Here is a 21999-nt window from a genome sequence, read left to right on the forward strand (position 1 = left end):
TCTCTGCCACTCAAGTTGCTGTTCAGCTGGAAACACTGAAATACCGTAGCTCACACTACCTTTCTACTTTCCTTCCGTTTATAACTTTTTAATAACAATTTACATAAATATGTCACAGCTACAACCATGTTTTAACTTACAGTTAGAATATAGTTATTATACTTATTTTTGTCATGGTCCCAGGGGCAACATATTTTGACCCATCACACAGGGATACCTAAGATCCAGACATATATCCAATTCTCATACATATTTAGCAATCGTGAAGCATTGCCAGGTTTGTCAGTATTCGAATGAAGCAAATTGTGTTTCAAATGAGTGGCTTTTCCTGAATTTGTGCTCCTTCTTTGAGAAAATTATTTCCCCCCCAGGAATATTATAAAGTTTGAGTTTGGGATATCTTCTAGGATTTTACACTAGGAAGATGCCAGAAATATTAGATGAAATTCTGTGCACCCATTGTTTTACCATTTTGATAAACATTAATCACCTGCACTCTTTCCCTACTATGCAGAAGCAGGAGATTCTAAGTATAAGCTGGAAAAGGGGATACTTGCACAATATATTCAGTGCCAAATCAAAATGGAATCAAGTGAGGGTCTGATGGCTTGTTCATTTTAAGTAGTCTTCAACTTTGTTCTATAGCAGGGGTGTATACACCAGTATCTCTAGTCACAAGACCAACAATTGAATAAGTGAGCAATGACAAAACATGACACCTCTCACTGAGTGTGTAGTCAGCAAGTGTCTGCTCAGATCATATTTCGCCCCATTTTGTGTAAGCGCACATGAGGTGAGGTAGTGAACGGAAATTTGTGAAAAACTGAGTGAAAATAATGCACTAAATAGCAGCTTATTGAGACACCAACCAGTGACACGAAACAGAACGGAAAATGTAAGTACAGAAACGTACATAATCTCTACCCCTGAAACAGCTCTCCACAAATATGCAATAATTTTCTTCATGGCTAGTTTGCAGATGACATGCTGTCACAAAAATGACAAAAAATGAGCACTAAAACCAATTTATAACAATACAGTTCAGTTAACGATGTAATTTTAAGTGAGTGTCTAAACAAAACAAAGCAAAGCAAATTGCAAATATTGTATTTCTTAGGCCTACAGCAGTTAAAATATTACAAATGTGATATTGTACTTTACAGGAATACAAAATTTGACCTACAGAAGATGACACATTGGTGTCAAAACATGTTTGGGTAAATATAAAAATAAACTGATTTCCAAAACTACCTAGTTTTTAAATCACAAACATGGAAGAACAAAAAGAGGAGCTTGAAACCTTAATAAAATGAGTATCTTTCATTTTTTAGTCTGTGGAATGGCGAAATATTTCATGGTAGTGTCCTGATGTGTAAACACATTTTAAAATGCAGAATTTGATATTTCTGTGTACTATCAGCTATTTGCAGTTTCAACTCTAGCCTGATACACAAGAAACTGAATGGAAGGTTTCTAACAAATTATGACAGGTCTTTCACCAGGATCTGATGGCAGAAATTTTCTGCAGAGTCCACACACAATTCTTATAGATGCACAAATTGTTATTACATATTCTCCAGCAGTTTCCATATAGACTGTTTTGTAGCAAGGGTTTAGGAGTGTGTTTTTGTGACATATGGGATTCTGGATACGAATCATAATATACGTAATGAACAGTTCCCAAGTTTTCTATATACACTCTCTGAATGGTACAATTAAAGTAAGATGGATCTTTACTAATTTACTTGATGTTTATCTATTTAATCTGTCTAGGCCATGGTTTTATAATGTCTTTGAGCTTAATATTTAACAAGATATTCTCAGTTAATCTTTTAAGTACATTGTTAGTGACTGTCTATCACTTCAACCAAACACAAATAATTGTCAGCTTTCTTGATGACATTTTTGCTTCTGGTGATCAACACCTCTCTAATAGACTCACAGAGGAATACTTTTTCTCTGGAGCATTGGTTTACTAGTTATTCATGAAAAATGTACAAAATCTATCTTCAAATGCACCCCACACACATCCCTCTTCAATAAGGATTTCTAGTTTGTTGTTTGTGGCACTCCCTCCTACTGCTGTACAAAAATTCCCGATTTACATGAACTGCTACATGAACTGCTACATGAACTGCTACAGATATTCAGCCTATTTTGGTCTCTGCTGGCTGGGTTATTGTACCACCAGCATTGTCTTTAAATATGTCTGTGGAAAAAAAAAGAAAAAAAAAAAGAAAAACTTTTGTAAATGTTACGCTAAAACCAATTACACTGACCATTCGATCCAAGCTTAATGCTTACACGCATAGTAGTTTTATAGTCAGAAGACCTGATGAATAAAGCAACACAATTGTTTATTTTATTCTGTCAAAATTCACAAAACTTGTTGGTACAATTTACACAATCATCAATTTTACAGTTTGTAAGTGGTCGGCTAGCCAGTGGCATAATAAGGGCAGACAATGAAGACCAAAATAGGTCGAATGTGGAAAATACTTTGTGCAGTTGCAAACCTTTGTACGATGGTGGGAGGGAGTACCATGAACAACTTACTAGAAATCTTGACCAGTGTGGGGGAATGGGGCAGCATCGGTAGGTAGCTTTCATATATTTTTCTCAAATAACTCAATAACTGCTGCCTTTAGCAAAAACATAGTACAACATTTAACTGCATCATATTTCCTGCAAAAGGATCCTGTTCATTTTTTCTGTAGGACGAACAGTTGGCACTTGGTGGGCAACAGATGAAAATCTTGTGGCATGGTTTCTGAAGGCCAGATATAACATTGCAGGTTGCATTTGTAGGAGCAGCTGAAATACCCTGTATGTGCGATGTACTTGATACTGGAATGTGAGGCATTCCAATATGTGCGTCCCCTCCAAGAAGCTGCAGTGCAAAGTGCCGAGTTACGTTGTGTGTAAAGTACATGTGTAACAAAAACAATATTAACTTTCCAGTAACCATTGCAGTAAGCAGTAAATCTGATTTTGCATTGCTGGGATTGTTTCTTTCAAAATTTGTGATAATGTAAAACTGAGAATCATTGCATATATTTGCAATAATTGACAGAATTCTTACCAATAAGTTCCAATATTACTAATGAGAATGTCAATAAGATAATTTCACAAATAATTTAGACATTTGTTACTTCCATCTATTACTTCTACTTTCAGGCTGATGCTCAGTAAGAAACTCTCAGGACAAATACAGCGACAGCACTGCCTAAGGCTGATGGGACTCGTTTCTCCAACACCGCTCATCTCCTACCAGCAGTTTTTACATTGGCTACAGCCTGCTTTCTGCATTCTCTGTGCTTGTGTTGATTGTTGCTAAGTTTTTTGATTTTAATTGGTAAATGTGACAACTGGAAGAACTCATCTCATGATCATTGTCAGGAGCTGTGGCATAAAGTAACCATATGTGTTTTGGGTTGTAGGTTGGAGATAGGGAGAAGCGATGATAGCAGTAGGTATTATTTCCATACCCTCCAGTGAACACTGCAGCATACCCCAATTACTGCTTACTGAAGGATTAACAAAAGAGTCAAAGCAGTCCCATACTTAGCAAAAGAGTGCAGGGGAACAGATGCAGGAATCTTGCATCACTATTCTAAGCACTGAACTAGTTGAGGTGGTCTACCATTGACTTACTCAGACCTATTACAAATTGTCATGTCTGTATCTGTGTCATGTGGATTGTTCGATGCAATATCCTAGTGGAGGTGGTCTGCTAATGAATTCTTTCAATCTCCTATGAGGTGATGTGTGTATCTGTGTCACGTGGATGACTGTGATGAATACCTTTACAATGCAGTGTTACGTTTATGTTGCTATGGATAGTAATAATTTCAGGCAGCATAATGGCCTGGTGTAGGTCTTTCAATTGGGTGCCACTTCAGTGGCCTGTGTGCCCCTAACCAACTCCAGTTATCCAACCAGGAAAGGTGATCTACATTTTAATGTGGAACCTGAACCATGTGCCATTTCTGGTGACTCCTACATCATTGAAAGGTGAATGATAGATTAAAATACAGACTGAAAAATCCATGGCCCGATCGGGATTTTAAAGGGAAGGAGGAGGATGAAACCCAGTGCTTGCACATAGCCTACTCCTCTCAAATAGCAACAATGAGACCTTTGAGCTTAGAGTCCCCATCCAACAGACAGACTACCATCATAAGTGTCACATGTGTTCACTTCATGAGCCACTGTGGAGAGATTTGGAGTTTAATCCAGGACATTGGAAAAAGATGGTGACCAGGACTTTTGTGCCACCAGTCCTCTGACCCCATTTACTTGCCAGAAACATACTGGCAGTGAAGATTTACCATCATCAGTATTTGAAATGGTATATTTCTGTGTCGAGTGCCCTCGCACAAGTGCCCAGTAGTAACCTCGGCTATGGAGGCAGGTGACAAAATTTACTGCAAAATTTAAACAACATGTGCTTAAGAAAGACTATTAGGAATAACACATTGGTGATTGTGACCTACAAGTGTACAAAATTTACTCTGATATTTCCAACAGTGTCAACAATGTTTTGAATGGATCTGCAGTACACTGCTCATCCCCCTCTCCCCAGCACCCCCCACATGTTGGGTGCAGAAGATTCTTCAGATGAGTTATATAAATTTATTGGTGTTTTTGGATATTATGATGTAATGAACAATGAGAACTTTAATGAATCCATTATTACAGACAATATTCTCAGTTAATACATTATCTGCTTCAACAATATAGAAATTAGAGCAGATTTTTGAAGTATTCCAAACATAAGTTTTCTGATCTGCATCTACATCACATTCAAGTGCCTGGCAGAGGGTTCATCGAACAGCTTCACAATAATTCTGTTATTCCACTCTTGAACAGTGAATGGAAAAGTGAAGCCCTACATTTTCCCATGTGAACTCTGATTTCCCTTATTTTATTATGATGATCATTTCTCCCTAATTTGTTGGTGTCAACAAAATATTTTTGCATTCAAAGGAGAGAACTGGCGACTGAAATTCCATGAGAAGATCCCACAGCAGCGAAAAATTCCCTTGTTTTAATTATGTCCACCCCAAGTCCTGTTCTATGTCCATGACACTCTCTCCACTATTGTTCGATAGTACAAAATGAGTTGCCCTTCGTTGAACTTTCTTGGTGCACTCCTAATCCTGTCTGGTGAGGAACCCACACTATATAGCAGTACTCCTAAAGAGGATGAAGAAGCATAGTGTAAGAAGTCTCTAGTAGATCTGTTGCATCTTCTAAGTGTTCTGCCAATAAAAAACAGTCTTTAATTCACCGTCCCCACTTCATTTTCTGTGTGTTCTTTCCATTTTAAATTGTTTGTAATTGTAATATCTAGGCATTTAGTTGTATTTATGGGATTAAGATTTGATTGGTTTATCATGTAACTGAAGTTTAATGGATTCCTTTTCACACTCATGTGGATGATCTCACAATTCATTATTTAGGGACAACTGTCAATTTTTGCAGCATACAGGTATTTTTTCTAAACTGTTTTTCAATTTGTTTTGATCTTCTGATGCCTTTACTAGAAGTTAAACACCATATTCATCGACAAACAACCTAAGGCAGCTCCTTAGATTGTCTCTTAAATTGTTTATGCAGATAAGAAACATCAGAGGACCTATAACACTAACTTCGGGAATGGCAGAAATCGCTTCTGTTTTATTTGATGACTACAAATTGTGACCTCTCTGACACAAAATCATGAATCCAGCCACATAACTGAGATGATGTTCCATAAGCACACAATTTGATTACAAGCCACTTTTGTGGTGCAGTGTCAAAATCCTTCTGGAAATCTGGAAACAGTTTGAAATCCCCTGCTGATAGCACTCAACACTTCATATGAGTAAAGAGCTAGTTGTGTTTCACAAGAATAATATTTTTTAAATCCATATTGACAATGTGTCAATAGACTGCTCTCTTCAAGGAAATTCATAATGTTCAAACAATATAAGCTCCAAAATCATGCTGCATATTGATGTTAATGATGTCGGCCTGTAGGTTAAGGGATTACTCCTATTGTCTTTCTTGAATATTGGTGTGATCTGTGAAACTCACCAGTTTTTGGGTACAGATCTTTCCCTGAGAGAGTGGTTGGATATGACTTAAGTATGGAGCTGTTTCATCAGCATTCTCTGAAAGAAACCTAATTGGTGCATAGTCTGGATTGGAAAACTTGTTTTATTAAGTGATATGAATTGGTTCATAACTCCGAGAATATCTACGTCTAAGTTAGTCATACGGGCATGAAGTGTATGGTATTCTGGAGGAGACTTTATGCACTCTTCTTTGTAGCTAACAGTTTCTTAACTGAATGCTGAGAATTAAATTAGTGTAAGACTTACTGCTGCAAGAGTTCCATAACCACCACTGCAGTAAAAGTTGCTATGGTACTGACATCTATTTTTTATTGAGAAATAAAACAACAGAAATGAAGCAAAGTAACTTGCAACAAACCTTATCACCGGGTCTTATGAAACGACATGCAGTCACGCTGTAGAAAGAACTTTTCAGGTTGCAGAACAAGTTTATAGCACCATTATTTGATGTATCTACCACCAATCCACTCTCCAGTGATAATTCTGAAATAAATCAACAAAACATATAATTTATCTTTGAAAACTGCTGGAACTGTGACTACAGTCAGTATTTATAGGCGCTTAGTTTGAGAAAAGTAATGTGTTCTGAGTCAGATGTCATTACTCTTAAAATTGTTATCAAATGTTACATTAATGTAATAAATTTTATGGCTTTTTTATGGACATAAATTAAGTAAAACTATTATATCTAAGAATGAAGCACCAAGACAATGAAACCAAAGGTTTACATTAAAAGAATTATTTGTGTGTGAAATGCGTCATTTCTTTCTTTTGAGTTAAAATAGAGTCGTCATGAACTTTATGCTTGATCTGAACACTAAGCTGATTTGAACACTATTACACTTTACTAGGTATGGTCCCATTGCAGGTGGTATGCTATTGCCTTCCTACAACCTTTTAACTGACTTATAGGCAGCCCTGTAGCTATTGTGGCCTCTGAACCACACTGCAACACAGCATTTTTAACATATAAAAAAATCATTGACAAAAGTGCAAGAAGTGATAATTTACACGAAATAATGCTACTGCTGAGGGAAAATTGAGCATAATTCAAGGTTTCTTGAATTATGGTCAGACACCTAATCAATACCCATGCCACACAGTTCCTAGAAATAAAGTAATAAAATTAGAGCAATATCTGATCAGAATTATAACAGATAGCAAGAATGGCTAAGAGTCAAAATGAAAGTTCATATCAGTGGTACACAACGTACAGTACATGAATGTTGACTATCACATTTCAGTCTAAAAGAAGCACATTGCTGTACATCACAGACTATCAGCTTATTTTGGTGCGCTAAGCAGCCCATACATTGGAGTAAGGGTAAAATTAGTCCACATTATGGTTTTTAACATTGCAGTGCTTCTGTTAAGCAACTGTTACTGGGGGTAACACGTTGTTACGTTACTTCGACTTGTCTTTCTTATATGGAAGATTTCTTTTTGAATATGAAAAGTCTGGTTAAATGGAAGGCAGGGTGAGGCATGTCAGTATTTGCTGTAATTGCCGATTATAGCTACACAGAAGAGCTATTTTTTTTACATTTAAACTGTCTTGGTATATACACTGAAGGGAAAAAATTACAACATCAAAAAATAATGAATGTAGAGCAATGAAATTTCAGGAATACACTGCAAGATGACAGGTTGATGTAAGTGCAAGATAAGTCATTGTAAAAGTGAGATGCTGTTACATTAGTAACCGATAATGCAAGCATGCAAACATTTATGCATTGTGTAGTACAGGTGCCAGATGTCAGCTTGTGGGTTGGAGATCCATGCCTGTTGGACTGTCGGTCAATAAAGGGATGGTTAATGCTGTTTGTGGATAACGCTTGAGTTGTCATCCGATGTTGTCCCGTATGTGTTCGATTAGAAACAGATCTGCTGATGAAATCTGCCAAGGCAACATGTTGACATTCTGTAGAGCATGTAGGGTTACAACAGTGGTATGTGGATGAGCGTTATCCTGTTGGAAAACATCCCCTGGAATGCTGTTTATGAATGGCAACACAACAGATTGGATCACCAGATTGACGTTGAGTCTTGCAGTGAGGGTGCACAGGATAACCATCAAAGTACCCCTGCTGTCATGCGAAATTTCACGTCAGACCACAACTCCAGGTGTAGGTCCAATGTGTCTAGCATACAGACAGATTGGTTGCATATCCTCAATTGGCCTCCTCCTAACCAACATAGAGCCATCACTGGCACCGAGGCAGGACCAACTTTCATCAGAAAGCACAACACATTTCCACCCTGTCTTCCGCTGAGCTCTCGCTTGTCACCACTGAAGTTGCCAATGGCGGCAGTTTTGGGTCAGTAGAATCCACACTACAGGAAGTCTCTCTCTGAGCTGCCCTTGAAGTAACTGCTTTGCAAGCGTTTGTTGTGTCACGGTTGTGCCAACTGCTGCTCAAATTGCTGCTGCAGATGCATTATGATGCGACAGTGTCATACACTAAACATGATGGTCTTTCCTTTCGGTACTGCCAAATGGCTGTCTGAACCAAGTATTCTTGCGATCATACATTCTCGTGACCACCACCGCCAGCAATAATGTACACTGTCTACATTCCTGCCAACCTTTTCACAATATTGCAGTCTCTTGTGCCCCTTTTACACAACCTCGTTAAATCTCAGTGAGGTGTTGATAATGACATCTTCCTAGCATTAAAACCATTCCTAACATCAACTCGCCGTGTCGAATTTCAAAGGTAACTAACGCTCACGGCCGTTGCTGCACGTATTTAAAGCAAAACTGATTTGTGTCCTCATAGTGGTGCTACTAACGCCACTCTTACGCGAATGGCACAAACTGTGAATAGACAACATCTTTCAGATGTAGAAACATGCCTAAAAACATTCATTTATGTCACACAACTACTTCTTGATGTTGCAATTTTTTCCATCAGTGCATTTTTTCAACAATTTCAGTTGTGGCTATGCTTCAATCTCAAACCCGGATCTAGGGGGCGACAAAAAGGTTGCACCAAATTCACATTCTCGAAGAAAAAGAAGCCTTGTTTTAAAGGGCGTAGCATCAAGGGCACGTTGGTCTATCGATTGTTCATATATTTTGAAACACATCCCAACAGGTTTTCGAGCATTTTCGAACACATTCTAAGTTGATTTCTGAAGGAATCATAAGTTGATTTTTGAATGCGAAATGTATGTGATGTCGCTGCCAGGGAAATCCCCATTGCATCTAGAAAAAAAAAAAATGTCCCCACAGGCAAAAAGGGACGGGGATGGGCTATAGGAGGTGAGCCAAATGAACCTGAACGTATGAATGCCAATAGCTGTTAGTTTATGTGGTTGATTGGGTGTGTGAATGATCAGCGTTGTTATAGTTATTAGCGAAATCCATAGATTCAGATTACTAGAATGGAAATAAACGACTAACAGGAATAACAGATAAGAAAGATTAGCCTACATATTATCTTCTCTTTGTATCCAAGAAAATGAAATTTTGACAGAAAATTTTTTGCGAGATCGCTTCACTACCAGTTGTACAGTCCTGGGTTAGCAGCTGCTTCAAGTTCTATTCTCGGAACAGAGCGGAAAACGCGTTGTACGAACACGTAGTAATGCCTAAGCGGAGAATAAATACGGGGTAATTTTATTTGTGATTCTGACAGGATTAGTGAAGTTAACCAGAAGATAAGTTTTGACAATGACAGGAATAGTTAGACAGACAAGATTGTTTGTTAGAACGAGTGAGGAGAAGAATCGGGGACACGACACAAATTATATGGCAGAATACGATGACTCCAAATTTATATGAAAGTTTCGTGCTACTGCTTTTCGATCTCATGCTTGAGAACCGAGCATATGAATGAAATGTGAAACAATTTTCTAATATAAAACAACTTTTTGCTTGTAGTAGGCATAATAGGCATTCGATATTGGTACTAAGTGAATTGTGTTCTGTTGTGTAATTTGTGTAGATGAGGTACATAAAAATGATCAGTTGTGCCAAAACAATCACGCTTATTTGGCGTGTGCTACAATTCTTCCAATATTACAAAGGACTGTTTTGTTTTATCTATCAGACCATAATCAAATAGATGTAATGAAATTGAGAAACCACACCAGTCTTGGGCACTTTTCGTATTAACAGCTTTTTCAGTATTAGACATCGAAATTTTGATTTTTGGCATAGTAAAACGATTGACGAATGTTGATGAGGTAATAGATACTTTTGCAGAAAGGAAAGGACGTCCTGTATAGCTGTAACATGATTAGAGAGACAGAAAATGCTGAGACCTTAAGTTTTGAAAAAATTTGTACTTTCTTGCTTGTCTCATGTCTTTAATGGTTTTATGTTTCCTGCATTTAGTTTTATGTCACATAAAAGAGAAAGTTATTAGCTAATAGGCAGTAAAGAGAGCAAATTTTCTGAAGAGGTCTTATTCTCCCAGTCACAAATAATGCCACACAGCATTAATTGTGAGTTAAAAAGAAAAAATAAATAAATAAAAAGAAAGAGGCATAGGATGTCCAACTTGTCGACTGAAAGCAGGAGAGGCACCAAAGGACATTTTAATTTACCAAATTTAATTTCCTTTGTCCTGAATATAGGTTTGATGGCTTCCTTTACAAAATGTACACGTTGGAATACCACAGAGTAAAATACAGTGACATGGGATAGAATGCTGTGTGAAGAGGTGTTGCACTACACTTTGGCACACACATGTCTTACATTTCCTGGAACATATGTGTTTTCTGTATCATACTCTTCAGAAAGATGTGAGCTATAAAATGATCATATTTTTGAAAAATCGATTATTTAAAATTTTTGACATCCTATCTCAAACGCTCAATGGGTGGCGGGGGGTGCGGCACTATCAAATTTTTGCCCCGGTTCCGAAATATCGTAGATCCGGGGCTGTTCATACTTGCCAAACACACTACTAATCCACGGGCATTTAAGATGTTAAAAGCGCCAATTTTGAAAGCCACATGGGCTCGTCAGCTACATGCTACACTCCTGTAACTTCTCAGCAACAGCGATTAACGGTGCACACGCATCCCATTGCAAGGTCCATCCCCTTCCTCACTTCTGCTAAACAAAGAGGAGGGGGGGGGGGGGGTTGTGCAGCAGTTAAAGGCAGTTGATAATCGTGTGGCGCCTTCTACACAAACGTGGATTATTTTTTCACGTGCTACAGTGCTGAAAGTGTTCAGATATAAATCACGATACATACTTCAGTGTTTAATAACGTATTGGTACATATTTTTATTCACATGTAGTTTTAGTGAACAGGTATATTTTTTAATTATTTTAAAACGAGTTTCTACATAAGTGTGAAGAGGGGTTGCTGAAGCAATATGGACGAAGTAGCGGGCTCCTCAAAAGATACAAACATATCAGTGTACTGGAAAAATCTGTGGGTGCATCCATTTGGAGGGCTTAGTTTTGAGGGGAAAAGTAACGTGGTCAAACAGGTATGACCTACACCACATCTTCCACATTTAAATACAGTAACTGAAATTAATGCCAGACATTTTCAAGAAGCTAAAAATTGCTCTGTTGGCCATGTGTTTTGTTTTCTTCCAATGTGTTGTGGGCAAAAAATGGCGCGAGTGACAAGAACAAGTCCAGCAACTTAAGGAAATAGCACGAGAATTCAAGGATTATATTTAGCATCTGTATGGATAACTCATTAAATTTGGCAGTACAAGGACAGATTTTTCTTTGAACAATGCTTGGACATAAATATTCAGAAGGATACGATCAAACAGAGGGCAGTGATAATCAGAGCAATTATGTTGAACTGTTACAATTAATGACACAAAAACACGAATGTTTGTCAAATCATTTGCAGACTTCAACTGTTTATCAAGATATTTCATGTGATATACAGAATGACCTCATCGATTCCATTGCTGAAGTCATTCATAAAGATATTTCAAAAGAACTAATAGAAACGCCATTTGTTGTAGGGTTTATTATGGATGACACGGTAGTTCCTACTTTCAATTGTTCTGCGACAGGTATTATTCACTGGTGAAGTGTAGGAGAGATTTTTGGGATTTGTTGATGTTATAGTTCAATTCTTTTATCTTGGCGGTTCGCGCATGCCCGCCCAGACGCGGGAGATTGCTGCGTTGCCAGTTGTACGCGCCAAGGGGAGCAGCGCCATAGTATAGTATGCAAACTTTTGTTGGAGGGGGGAGGGGAGCGCGCAGTTTATACAGTAAAGCCACCACGGCCGCATTAACCCTTTCGCTGCTTCAGAGACGTGCTGCCCGCATTCCGCGCTGTGCGCGATTTTGTCATCACTGCACTACTCGCCTGTGCAGACACATTGTGTTTCGACTGCTTTGACACACTTTATCATTCGCTTTCACAAAATCTATTTGGCTCAATAAATTGATTTTTACACATCTTCTAGACTGATACCTTTCCCCCATAAATGACAATTTTGTTTCGACGTTCAACGCAGTTATTGTGCAGCATTAGATGTAGTAAGCCATTGCACGAAATTTTGAAGAGATTGCAGAGGTAAAAGTCCATAGCATATAATTTCTGTATGGTCGATTTTAGTTGCCACTAGAAATTTCAAAAAATTACATTGAAACGAATAAAATTCGTGAAGTAAGACACTTCGATATTGTTTTAAAATAAAAAAAAACAATAAGCACCAAAGAAGGTTTGAACTCAGAGCCTTTCACTTAGCAGCCATACACTTGAACCATTACGCTAACGCAACTTGTCATTCATTGGAACTTCCTAAGGACTTTAGACTAGCACGCAAAATACGGATAAACACTGTTGGTATGACTATGAATTGCTCAAGTTTCGTCGAAGTGCAGTAGGAAAGAAACAATTACCGCTGTTCTTTATTGCGAAAAAGCAGTTCGTGAGAATGATACAAACACCTTTCCTTGCTATCGCCAGAATTAGGAGGCTTATTGCTTGTTTGGTTTAATTAATTAATAGAATATGAAGCAATTGGTGTAAAGAATGCTTTTTCCAAACTTTCTATAAAAGAAAGTCTGCTATCAAGACATTGCTTTTGTTCAATTACTTTATTTATGACTGAACGTTTCTAAAACTGAAGACACTGCAGTCAAGCTCTGGCAACATCGTTCTCTGTTCATTGGCTGACTGTGTTTTGTGACGTCAGATGCGCAGAACGAACCTAAACTCGGCCGCCGTCGTAAATGACGCATACTTTAGTGAAAATCGAAGTGCTGCTAGCTGCGAGGAGCGATGTTTGGCCGCATAAGTGAATTTGATAGTGGTAGAAAACTTGTAGATCAGACATATGGTGCCTGTGCCATCATGGCTGAGTACCATAATGTGGTACAAAAAGTTGCGAGAGGCGTCTGCCCTCTTTGCTGAGTAGTTAGCACATCTAACTGCCATGCAGTGGGTCTGGGTTGGACTCCTGGCTGGGTAGGAGATTTTCTTCACTTTAGGATGGGGTATTGTGTTACCATCATTTCATCTTCAAGACATGCAAGTAACCTGTGTGGAGTGAACTGAAAAGACTTGCAGCTCAGTGGCCAAACTTCCCAAGGTATTTAATTTTTTAATTGTGAGAGGCAAATACCCTTACGCTTTCTTCATACATTGCTATGCTTATAAACTGAATTTAGTAATGAAAAAATGGTTCAAATGGCTCTGAGCACTATGGGACTTAACTACTGAGGTCATCAGTCCCCTAGAACTTAGAACTACTTAAACCTAACTAACCTAAGGACATCACACACATCCATGCCAGAGGCAGGATTCGAACCTGCGACCGTAGCGGTCACGCGGTTCCAAACTGACGCGCTTAGAACCGCACGGCCACACCGGCCGGCTTAGTACTGAAACAGTGTGTTGAACATATATGCGAGAGTAAAATATTTTTCCAGAGAATTTCTGGTTTTGCATCTTTTTTTCTTTAAATCGCCTAAAAGAATGGATGAATTGATCAAACGATGTTTTCCTTCAGTATCCAATACCAAATGGTTATGTAACAGCAGATTAACTGAGCTCATGGTGAACTATAACTCAAAGCCTGTGAAAGATGAAAATGTGAGAGACAGTGTGTGCCAACGACTTTTACCTGGCACTTAAGCAAATTAATTTCAACTTTTTGCTTAATGTTTTTTGTGTACACTATGCAAGTCAGCAGCTCTTTTCAAATTACTGCAAATTGAACTCTTTGATGTCGAGTATTTTTGAAGAAAGTTGGCCAGTTTAAAATTGAGTTACAGTAACTTCACGGTAAATTCAAAGCGTGTGGTTTAAAACTGAGCCAGAAGAAAGGAACACTAAGCCTTCAAGAAAGAAGGAATGGGATGGTGTGGCTGACCGATAAATATCGTACTGTGCTTCATTTTGTGAAATTGTTGATACTGACACACGTAATGACAATGACAATATCAATGATAGTTTCAACAATAATGTTACCTTTTTTCTTCGAGGAAAGGTTATTTTTATTTTATGTTGGAACAAAAGGTGCATTTGTGTGTAGACATAACATCAGTGTTCACACGGATGACAACACAGTACATTAACTGCCAACTAGACTACTTAAACTTTGTAGTCTGTCTTCTCTGCCCACAGAAACGACTAAAATGTTATAATAATAGTGGGATAAGAGTCGATCCAGCACGCCTCGCTCCAAGAAATTTCAAAAATTATTTGCTTTTTAAATTAGAAAGACAGTGTCAAAAATATTCAGAACATATTTGCGTCCCAGCTAAAATTATGGCAACGTGGGAAACAGGAATCAAAAAAGGGACTGTCCAGTTTTCTTTCCGAGACGAATTCCAGCCAGCAGGTGTGCTTCTATTGTTCACTAACAACAAAGGAACAGGTGAAAAATTAAATTATTCTGCATGTCGTTCTTTCATAGCACAGCTACGTCGAGTAGTGCGAGCTGGTCAGTTCATCGCTCCGAATTTCAAGGAAAAATCTGTGCTCGTGTGCCGTGTTTAAAGTAAAAAGCTTTGTGCTCATGTACAGTGTAGTAAGATTGGAACTGGATACAGTCATTCTTTCTTTCCTTTTACAATTTTTTTCTTGTATTTTGACTGTTGGTTGACAATTTTGTAACTGCCTTAACATGAATAACAGTGAAAAAAACCAAACGTGCAAAATTAAGTGGGGGCAACATTTCGGAAATTATCGAAGGAAAGGCGAGAACTAAAAACGCTTCGCATAGTAGACAACTTTTCCACAAAACGTTTTGGTGGTTCGACTTTGAGTTCAAGTAGTACGGATATTTCTGGCACTGCAGCTGTTGTAAAAGAAGTAAATACAGACGAAAAAAAGTTAAAAATGAAGAAAAGCAAATTGTTCCTGATTTTGGGTTTCACGAAAAACTAAGTGTTGAGTCAGACATTACAAAAAGAAATAACCTTGTTAGTGATGATCCTGCAGAATGGTATGTCAATGAATCAACAACTGACATTATCTTACAACATGGCATTAATCAAAATTGAAACGATGATTTTTCTCACTCAAGAATATCAATAGGCGATAAAACCAGATATTTGAACAACAATGTATTTTACTGTAAACTTTTAAATGGTGAATCAACTATGCATGATTTTTTAGTATACTCCTGTTTCTTGTGCACCATGTAAATTGTTCGGAGGTAAGGCTGCGATTGCTACTAATGATATTGCAGATTGGAAAAATATTTCTAATATTTTATCTCATCATGAGAATTCACTTGAACTCAAAAATTCTTAATTATCACTCTTAACAAGAAAAAAGTCACTTGGAACAATAGATAATCATTTCCAGTCATATGTTCAAGATAGAAAAAAGTATTGGCGCAGTGTGTTGAAAAGGATGTTTGCAGTAGTGAAGAAGCTAACAAGTCGTGGCTTCCCCTACGTCCCACGTTGAAAGATTCCATTCATTACATAATAGTCAATTTATGATGTCTCTTGAACTTTTCTCGCAGAGCACATTGAACGATATGGAAATCCAGGGCAGGGACATAGACGTTATCTTTCCTCAACAATTTGTGATAAAATAATAGAGCTTCTTTCTGAACGAATAAAAAGAATTATCGTAAGTGAAATAAAACAGGCCAAATATTTATCTATAATAGTAGATTCTACTGCGGATATTTCACATACTGATCAATTATCTTTTATATTAAGATTTGTGAACGAGAATGGTGAATCTGTTGAACGTTTCCTTGTGTTTTTACCAAATACAGGACACAAGTCCGAAAACTTAGCTGAGGCCGCACTAAAAGTCCTGTCTATAAATTCCATTGATATTAGTGACTGTAGAGGCCAGTCATATGACAACGCAAGCAATATGTCAGGAACCTACACTGGTTTGCAGGCGCGCAATAAAGAACGAAATCCGAAAGCACATTATGTGCCTTGTTTAGTACATTCTTTGAATTTAGTCATCACTAGTGCTGTAAGCTGTTGTCAGGAAGCATGTTCATTTTTCAGTGTAGTGCAAAACCTTAATAATTTTTTCTCTGCTTCTACAGAGCGCTGGTATAAACTTTCTTTCAAGAAACCAGGTAGCAAAACGGTAAAAAAGTTTATCAAAAACATGTTGGTCAGCAAGAGAGGAAGCGTGTGTAAGTCTATATGAAAACTGGGAGAGTGTTATCAATGCCCTCACACATATTGCCAATAACACGATTGAAAAACCACTTGTGCGAAATGAGACTTCAGCTTTACTGAATCAACTCAGCAGACTAGAAACAGTATTCATGTTGACAGTTTGGAAGGACACACTCCAGAGATTTAATAGTGTAAATCTGAAATTGCAAAGTGTAAATATTGACATTGAAATAGTGCATGACTTATATGAATCACTTGTAGGATTTATTGCTTTTATTCGTGTCATGTTCGACTATTATGAAAATAAATCCGTGGAGATTGTGACTGATGTAGGCTATGAATGCACCTGTAAAAGATCACAAAAAAGCAAACTTCATGATGATGATGAAAAAGCTGACTCTGAAGTAGTTCTTCTGACTGGAAGCGAAAAACTTAGAATCGAAACATTTCTCCCAGTACTCGACAACCTATACGGGGAATTAGTGAAGAGAAAGGAAAAACTATAGAACACTGTTGGACTCCTCCATAGTTTCCAGTAAACTTGAGAACAGTTCACCTGTGATATACCAGACGAAATAAGTGAATCTTTACGAAAAGAGAGGTTACAGTCCGTGTTTCCGAATGTTGACATTGCTCTTAGAATATTTATATGTATGGAACTTACAAATTGCTCAGCAGAACGCTCGTTTTTTGGCTCTTAAAAGACTGAAATCGTACCCACTTTCTAATTGTCTGAGGAGAGATTGAACGCCTTGTCCATTCTTCCCACTGAAGCCGACCTCCTAACTCACAACCGTCTGAATTATGAAGATTGATCAACGAGTTATCTGCCGTCAAAGACAGACTCAAACTTTCCCTCGGCCGCGACTGTAAACACTCTCCATTGTCACAGCGTCATTTCATCCTAGTAGCATCTCAAGGAAATAACGACTACCGAACAGACTTCTTTCGGTAGAGTAGTGTAGCTGTGCCGGTCGTGTTGCCGAGCGGTTCTAGGCGCTTCAGTCTGGAATCGCGCGACCGTTACGGGCATGGATGTGTGTGATGTCCTTAGGTTAGTTAGGTTTAAGTAGTTATAAGTTCTAGGGGACTGATGACCTCAGCCGTTAAGTCCCATAGTGCTCAGAGCCATTTGAACCATTTTTTAGTGTAGCTGGAAACAGCTGCCCCATACACAGCTCACTCGTGTTCAATGGTGAATTTCTTGGTGCAACTCCACAATAATATTGTAAGAACTGAAAAATCGGCGAACAAGTGCTGAAGCAAATTTGCTATTTAACCACAGGCCTCCCGAGAAGAACAATACAAGAATATGTCTTCTGTTGATGATTAATTGTTTTACACAAGAAAATCATTATGCCTCTAGGCAGCAATACTCTGTTATCTTATTTGCACCTTCATGTTAATAAAATGGTAATCAGCTTCCTTGATCAAGCGTTTATGTCATAAGACCACTGGAAGTAGGCCTGACATTTGTGTGTCAGGTATTTTGTTGTTGTTCTAGAGCTAACAAAACATTGAAAGTCAAGTTTCTTTGTTAATCACTGTGCTAAATGATTCATCTATGTAGTTCTTGTATCAAACCTCATTCGACGGACAATGTTGTAGAGCCTGATAGTCGTGCTCGTGTGGATTTTTTAAACCTACTTACTTAGACTATCAAAACATCTGCTGAATCTGCATACAGAAATTGCGGAAATTTAGTATTAGAGGTGTTGGGGGGGGGGGGGGGGTGTTAGCTTTGCAGTTCTTCCTGGAGATTTCTACTGCAATGTGTTTTATTTATGTGTTTGGAATCGTGTATTCAGAGTTCACTGATGGTACTATTGTTTCAGGTTAAACTGCCTTTACTGTGCATCTGACCCTATGCAAGCGTGCTTTCTGCCCGCAGAAGAACTCGTAAAATATTTGTTAATGTGTATGTAAGTGAGTAGAGTTATTTACAAATATTTTTTGTATATCATTTTTTCTTCTCTTAGTTTTAAGTAGGGTGAGAAGGGGTCTTTTTTGTTTACGCAAAGTCTGAATATTCAAGCTAAATTACTTTGCGACATTGATGATGAAGAAAACGAAATGTTTATCTGAAGTTGAACATGGTTTGGTTGAAGAGAGTGAATACGATACTTCTTATTCAGATATTACTGCACTTCTGATGATGATGAAACGATCACCCCTATCCGAACGGTGAAACCACATGAAACAAGCAGCCATTTAACCACTAAATAAATAAAAATATAAAATAACATCGCAATTTATCTGAGACTAGGGTTGCCATTTGCCTCGATGTGAAAAGCAGGACCCAACTACGAAACTGGTCTAGGGTAAATTCAAGTTTCTTTTTCGTCATAGCTATCAGTAAGGTAAGCTATACAGTATTGTATAGTGTAACAATAAGAGGTTAAAAACTACAAGAAAATACCATATCATTTGATTATTTAATGCAGCTGTGGCATCATATAGTGGTGTCGCTTGGTATTTACAGTACATATTGAGGACAGGATTATGAGATGAAGTGATCATCTATTGTTTGCTCTCTTGAATTCTTCACCTTTGTAAGGCAAAAATTGATAAAAGTGTATAACCCTACAAAATATCGGACGACTGATGAGTAACTCGTTCCATTTTGGAGGCGTTGTTCATTTCAGCAGTAGACAAAACGCTTACTGACGATGCCTGAACAAAATCTACAGCAAACTGAAGTATTTTTATCCTGCAAAACAAGCTGACAAATGATTATCTGTGCCACTGAGGAACTGCCCGATTCTTTGGAATGTATAGAAAGCAGAGAAGCTGTTCAAACTCAGTTGCTTGCACTGTGACATTTTTTGGTTGTGTTTTTATGGTGTACTGTCTTATATGAAATCAACCATACTCAAAAGTATTTCAACATTCTTGGAGTTAGCTTCAGAATTTGTATTACTGAGAAGGCTAAAGCTCTTTTTTAAACGGCAAGAGAAATTATCCTGTCAATGAAGCACTTCAGTACATGTGATGAGATGGGCATTCCTATGGAAAGATGAACTATCAAGAAGAAGAAAATGATCCCTGGAGGGAAGGCTGGACGAGACGCTGCTTTTGCACCAGGCACTGGGAAGGTCAATGTTACAGTGCATCGAGAAGTTCGTACAAGAAATCAGTGCACATTACAAAACCATGGAGCATATAGCAAGTTAACTGATGACAAACTACAGTTTCAAACATTGAAATTTATTCCTGAAATTCAGCTTAACTGCAATAGGTATAGATGTACTACCTAAAGCAACCAGCCTATGACTCGAACTCAGATTTTCTGCTTATCGTTAGTGACCGCCTTCCCATTAGACTTCCCAAGCATGCTACTCAAATTGAACCAAACTTATGTCTTTCATCTACTTATTTCTTCTCATAAGTTATTAATTCACTTCTGCATATTCACACATCTCGTAATTCCTGTGCATGTTTCAGAATCAAGTATATATATATATATATATATATATATATATATATATATATATATATATATATATATATATATATATAAAACGAAGACAGGCTTGTGATGTAAATGACAATGATAGTCAAAAGGCTTGTGATGTAAATGACAATGATAGTCAAAGACTTCTCGTTGTCTCAGTTGTGAAAGGTGCATGGGTATGACAAGATATATGAGAGTGGGTAAATGAATTAATAATGTATGAGAAGAAATAGATAGTTGTGTGACATGAGGAAGTTTGAGTCAGTTCCAGGAAGCATGCTCAGATAGCATAAGCTCTAAGCCAACTGCTTGTGATAAGTTGGAAATCTGGGTTTGGGTCCTGGTCTGGCACAAACTTTCATATATTGCTTTAGGGAGTACATCTATATGTGTTACAGTGAAGCTGAATTACAGCAATAAATTTAATGTTGGGAACTATAGTTCATCATCATTTATAACATATATAAGTGAAGAAAGGCCTATGACGAAAATGACAATGTATATGACTTCTCACTGTCTTGATTCTAAACCCTGCACAGGAATTACGAGATGTGCGAGTACAGGTTAATGAATTAATAATCTATGAGAAGAAATAGATAGGCATTTGGCATATGGAAGTTTGGGTCAGTCCAGGCAGCGTGCTTGGATGTGTAAGTGGTAAGGCAACTTCTTGCGACAAGCGGGAAATCCAGGATTGAGTCCAAATTTTCATATGGCGCTTTAGGTCGTACATCTATACCTATTACAGTTTAGTTTAATTGTAGGAATAAATTTCAGTATATCATGTTCTGCTGGTTTAGGACCTAGCAGTCCATTTAAATATTCAGAAACTGAACTTCTCATATTGTAAGAATTTAGCTGACAATTATGAAGAGATTTCTGAAGATAGTATCCTTGCAGCAATTTCACCCCTAAGGATCTCTGCAAGCTGCCGAACTCCCAAAAGAACAGTCTCTTGGTTAGACATCTTTAAGATTAATTCAGTTCATAGCTGAATATTAATTTTCTGAATCCGTTCCTAAAATCACTTTGGCTTTAAAATTATTCTTATCTTTGTGTTTTGGCAGCATCTTGTGGGAGGAGTTTTTCGAAACTTACACAACTTAATAATTGTTTAAGGTCCACTTTGAGTCAAACATTACACTCTAGTTTGGAAATTTTGTCAATCAAAAATAGTGTAGCTAAAGGTATTTATTTTAATTACCTATTTTCAAAACTGGTGGGAAGAAGGTTAGAAGGAAAAGATGCTAAGTTTCACATTAAAGTCTTGTATCCCTAAGAAGATCTTTGGTTATTTTTACTACTTCATTCATAATTAAATGGTGTTATTTATAAAAATACTTTTTACTTATTTGTTTTCATTCATAAAAACCATTTATCAAATAGTTAACATTATACTTTGGTTACTTAACCCTTTGTACTGAAAATTACTTCCCCCAAAAATATTATTTCATGTTTTGTGGGATTTCGTGAATAGAGAATTAAAAGTTAAAACTCGGCACTAGGTGCCACACTACCAATCAACAACGTTGGATCTGTGTACTAGAAGGGAATCAGAAAAACTATTTCAGCTTTGTATACATACAATAAGCACGTGTAAGTGAACAGTTTTTTTAGAAACTAATTGAAAGCTTGACACAATGGCAGCGCCTGGCATGAGCAGGTGCAAATCCAGGGTTCAGTTCTGCAGAGGGTCATAGTTTATTACTGTCTCTCCCCATGAACCCTCTCTCCCTCCACTCAATTCTAAGCTGCCACCACTATCACTTCTAACATGCCAGAGATGCTTTTGATTATAACTGGGTTTCTATGTCTTCTTATATCTGTCTTCTATCTTCGTCTATATAGTTTTCCACATGTCTATTCTATATTGTA

General features: G+C 37.6%; 2 protein-coding genes across 2 annotated transcripts in view; both read right to left on the minus strand.

Moving 5' to 3' along the window:
- The window catches only part of LOC126253156 (uncharacterized), a 169627-nt gene extending 163047 nt beyond the window's left edge, over positions 1-6580 (minus strand). Inside the window, exon 1 of the mRNA XM_049954314.1 lies at positions 6481-6580. The gene's annotated coding sequence lies outside the window, so the exon portion shown is untranslated. The remainder of the gene's footprint in view (positions 1-6480) is intronic.
- Positions 6581-7196: 616 nt separating this feature from the next.
- The window catches only part of LOC126253157 (uncharacterized), a 215773-nt gene continuing 200970 nt past the window's right edge, over positions 7197-21999 (minus strand). The window contains exon 5 of the mRNA XM_049954315.1: positions 7197-7228. Within this exon, the coding sequence (XP_049810272.1) occupies positions 7206-7228 (23 nt within the window). The 3' untranslated portion in view covers positions 7197-7205. The remainder of the gene's footprint in view (positions 7229-21999) is intronic.

This window comes from Schistocerca nitens, chromosome 4 (assembly GCF_023898315.1).
Source record: "Schistocerca nitens isolate TAMUIC-IGC-003100 chromosome 4, iqSchNite1.1, whole genome shotgun sequence".
Lineage (NCBI taxonomy): Eukaryota > Metazoa > Arthropoda > Insecta > Orthoptera > Acrididae > Schistocerca > Schistocerca nitens.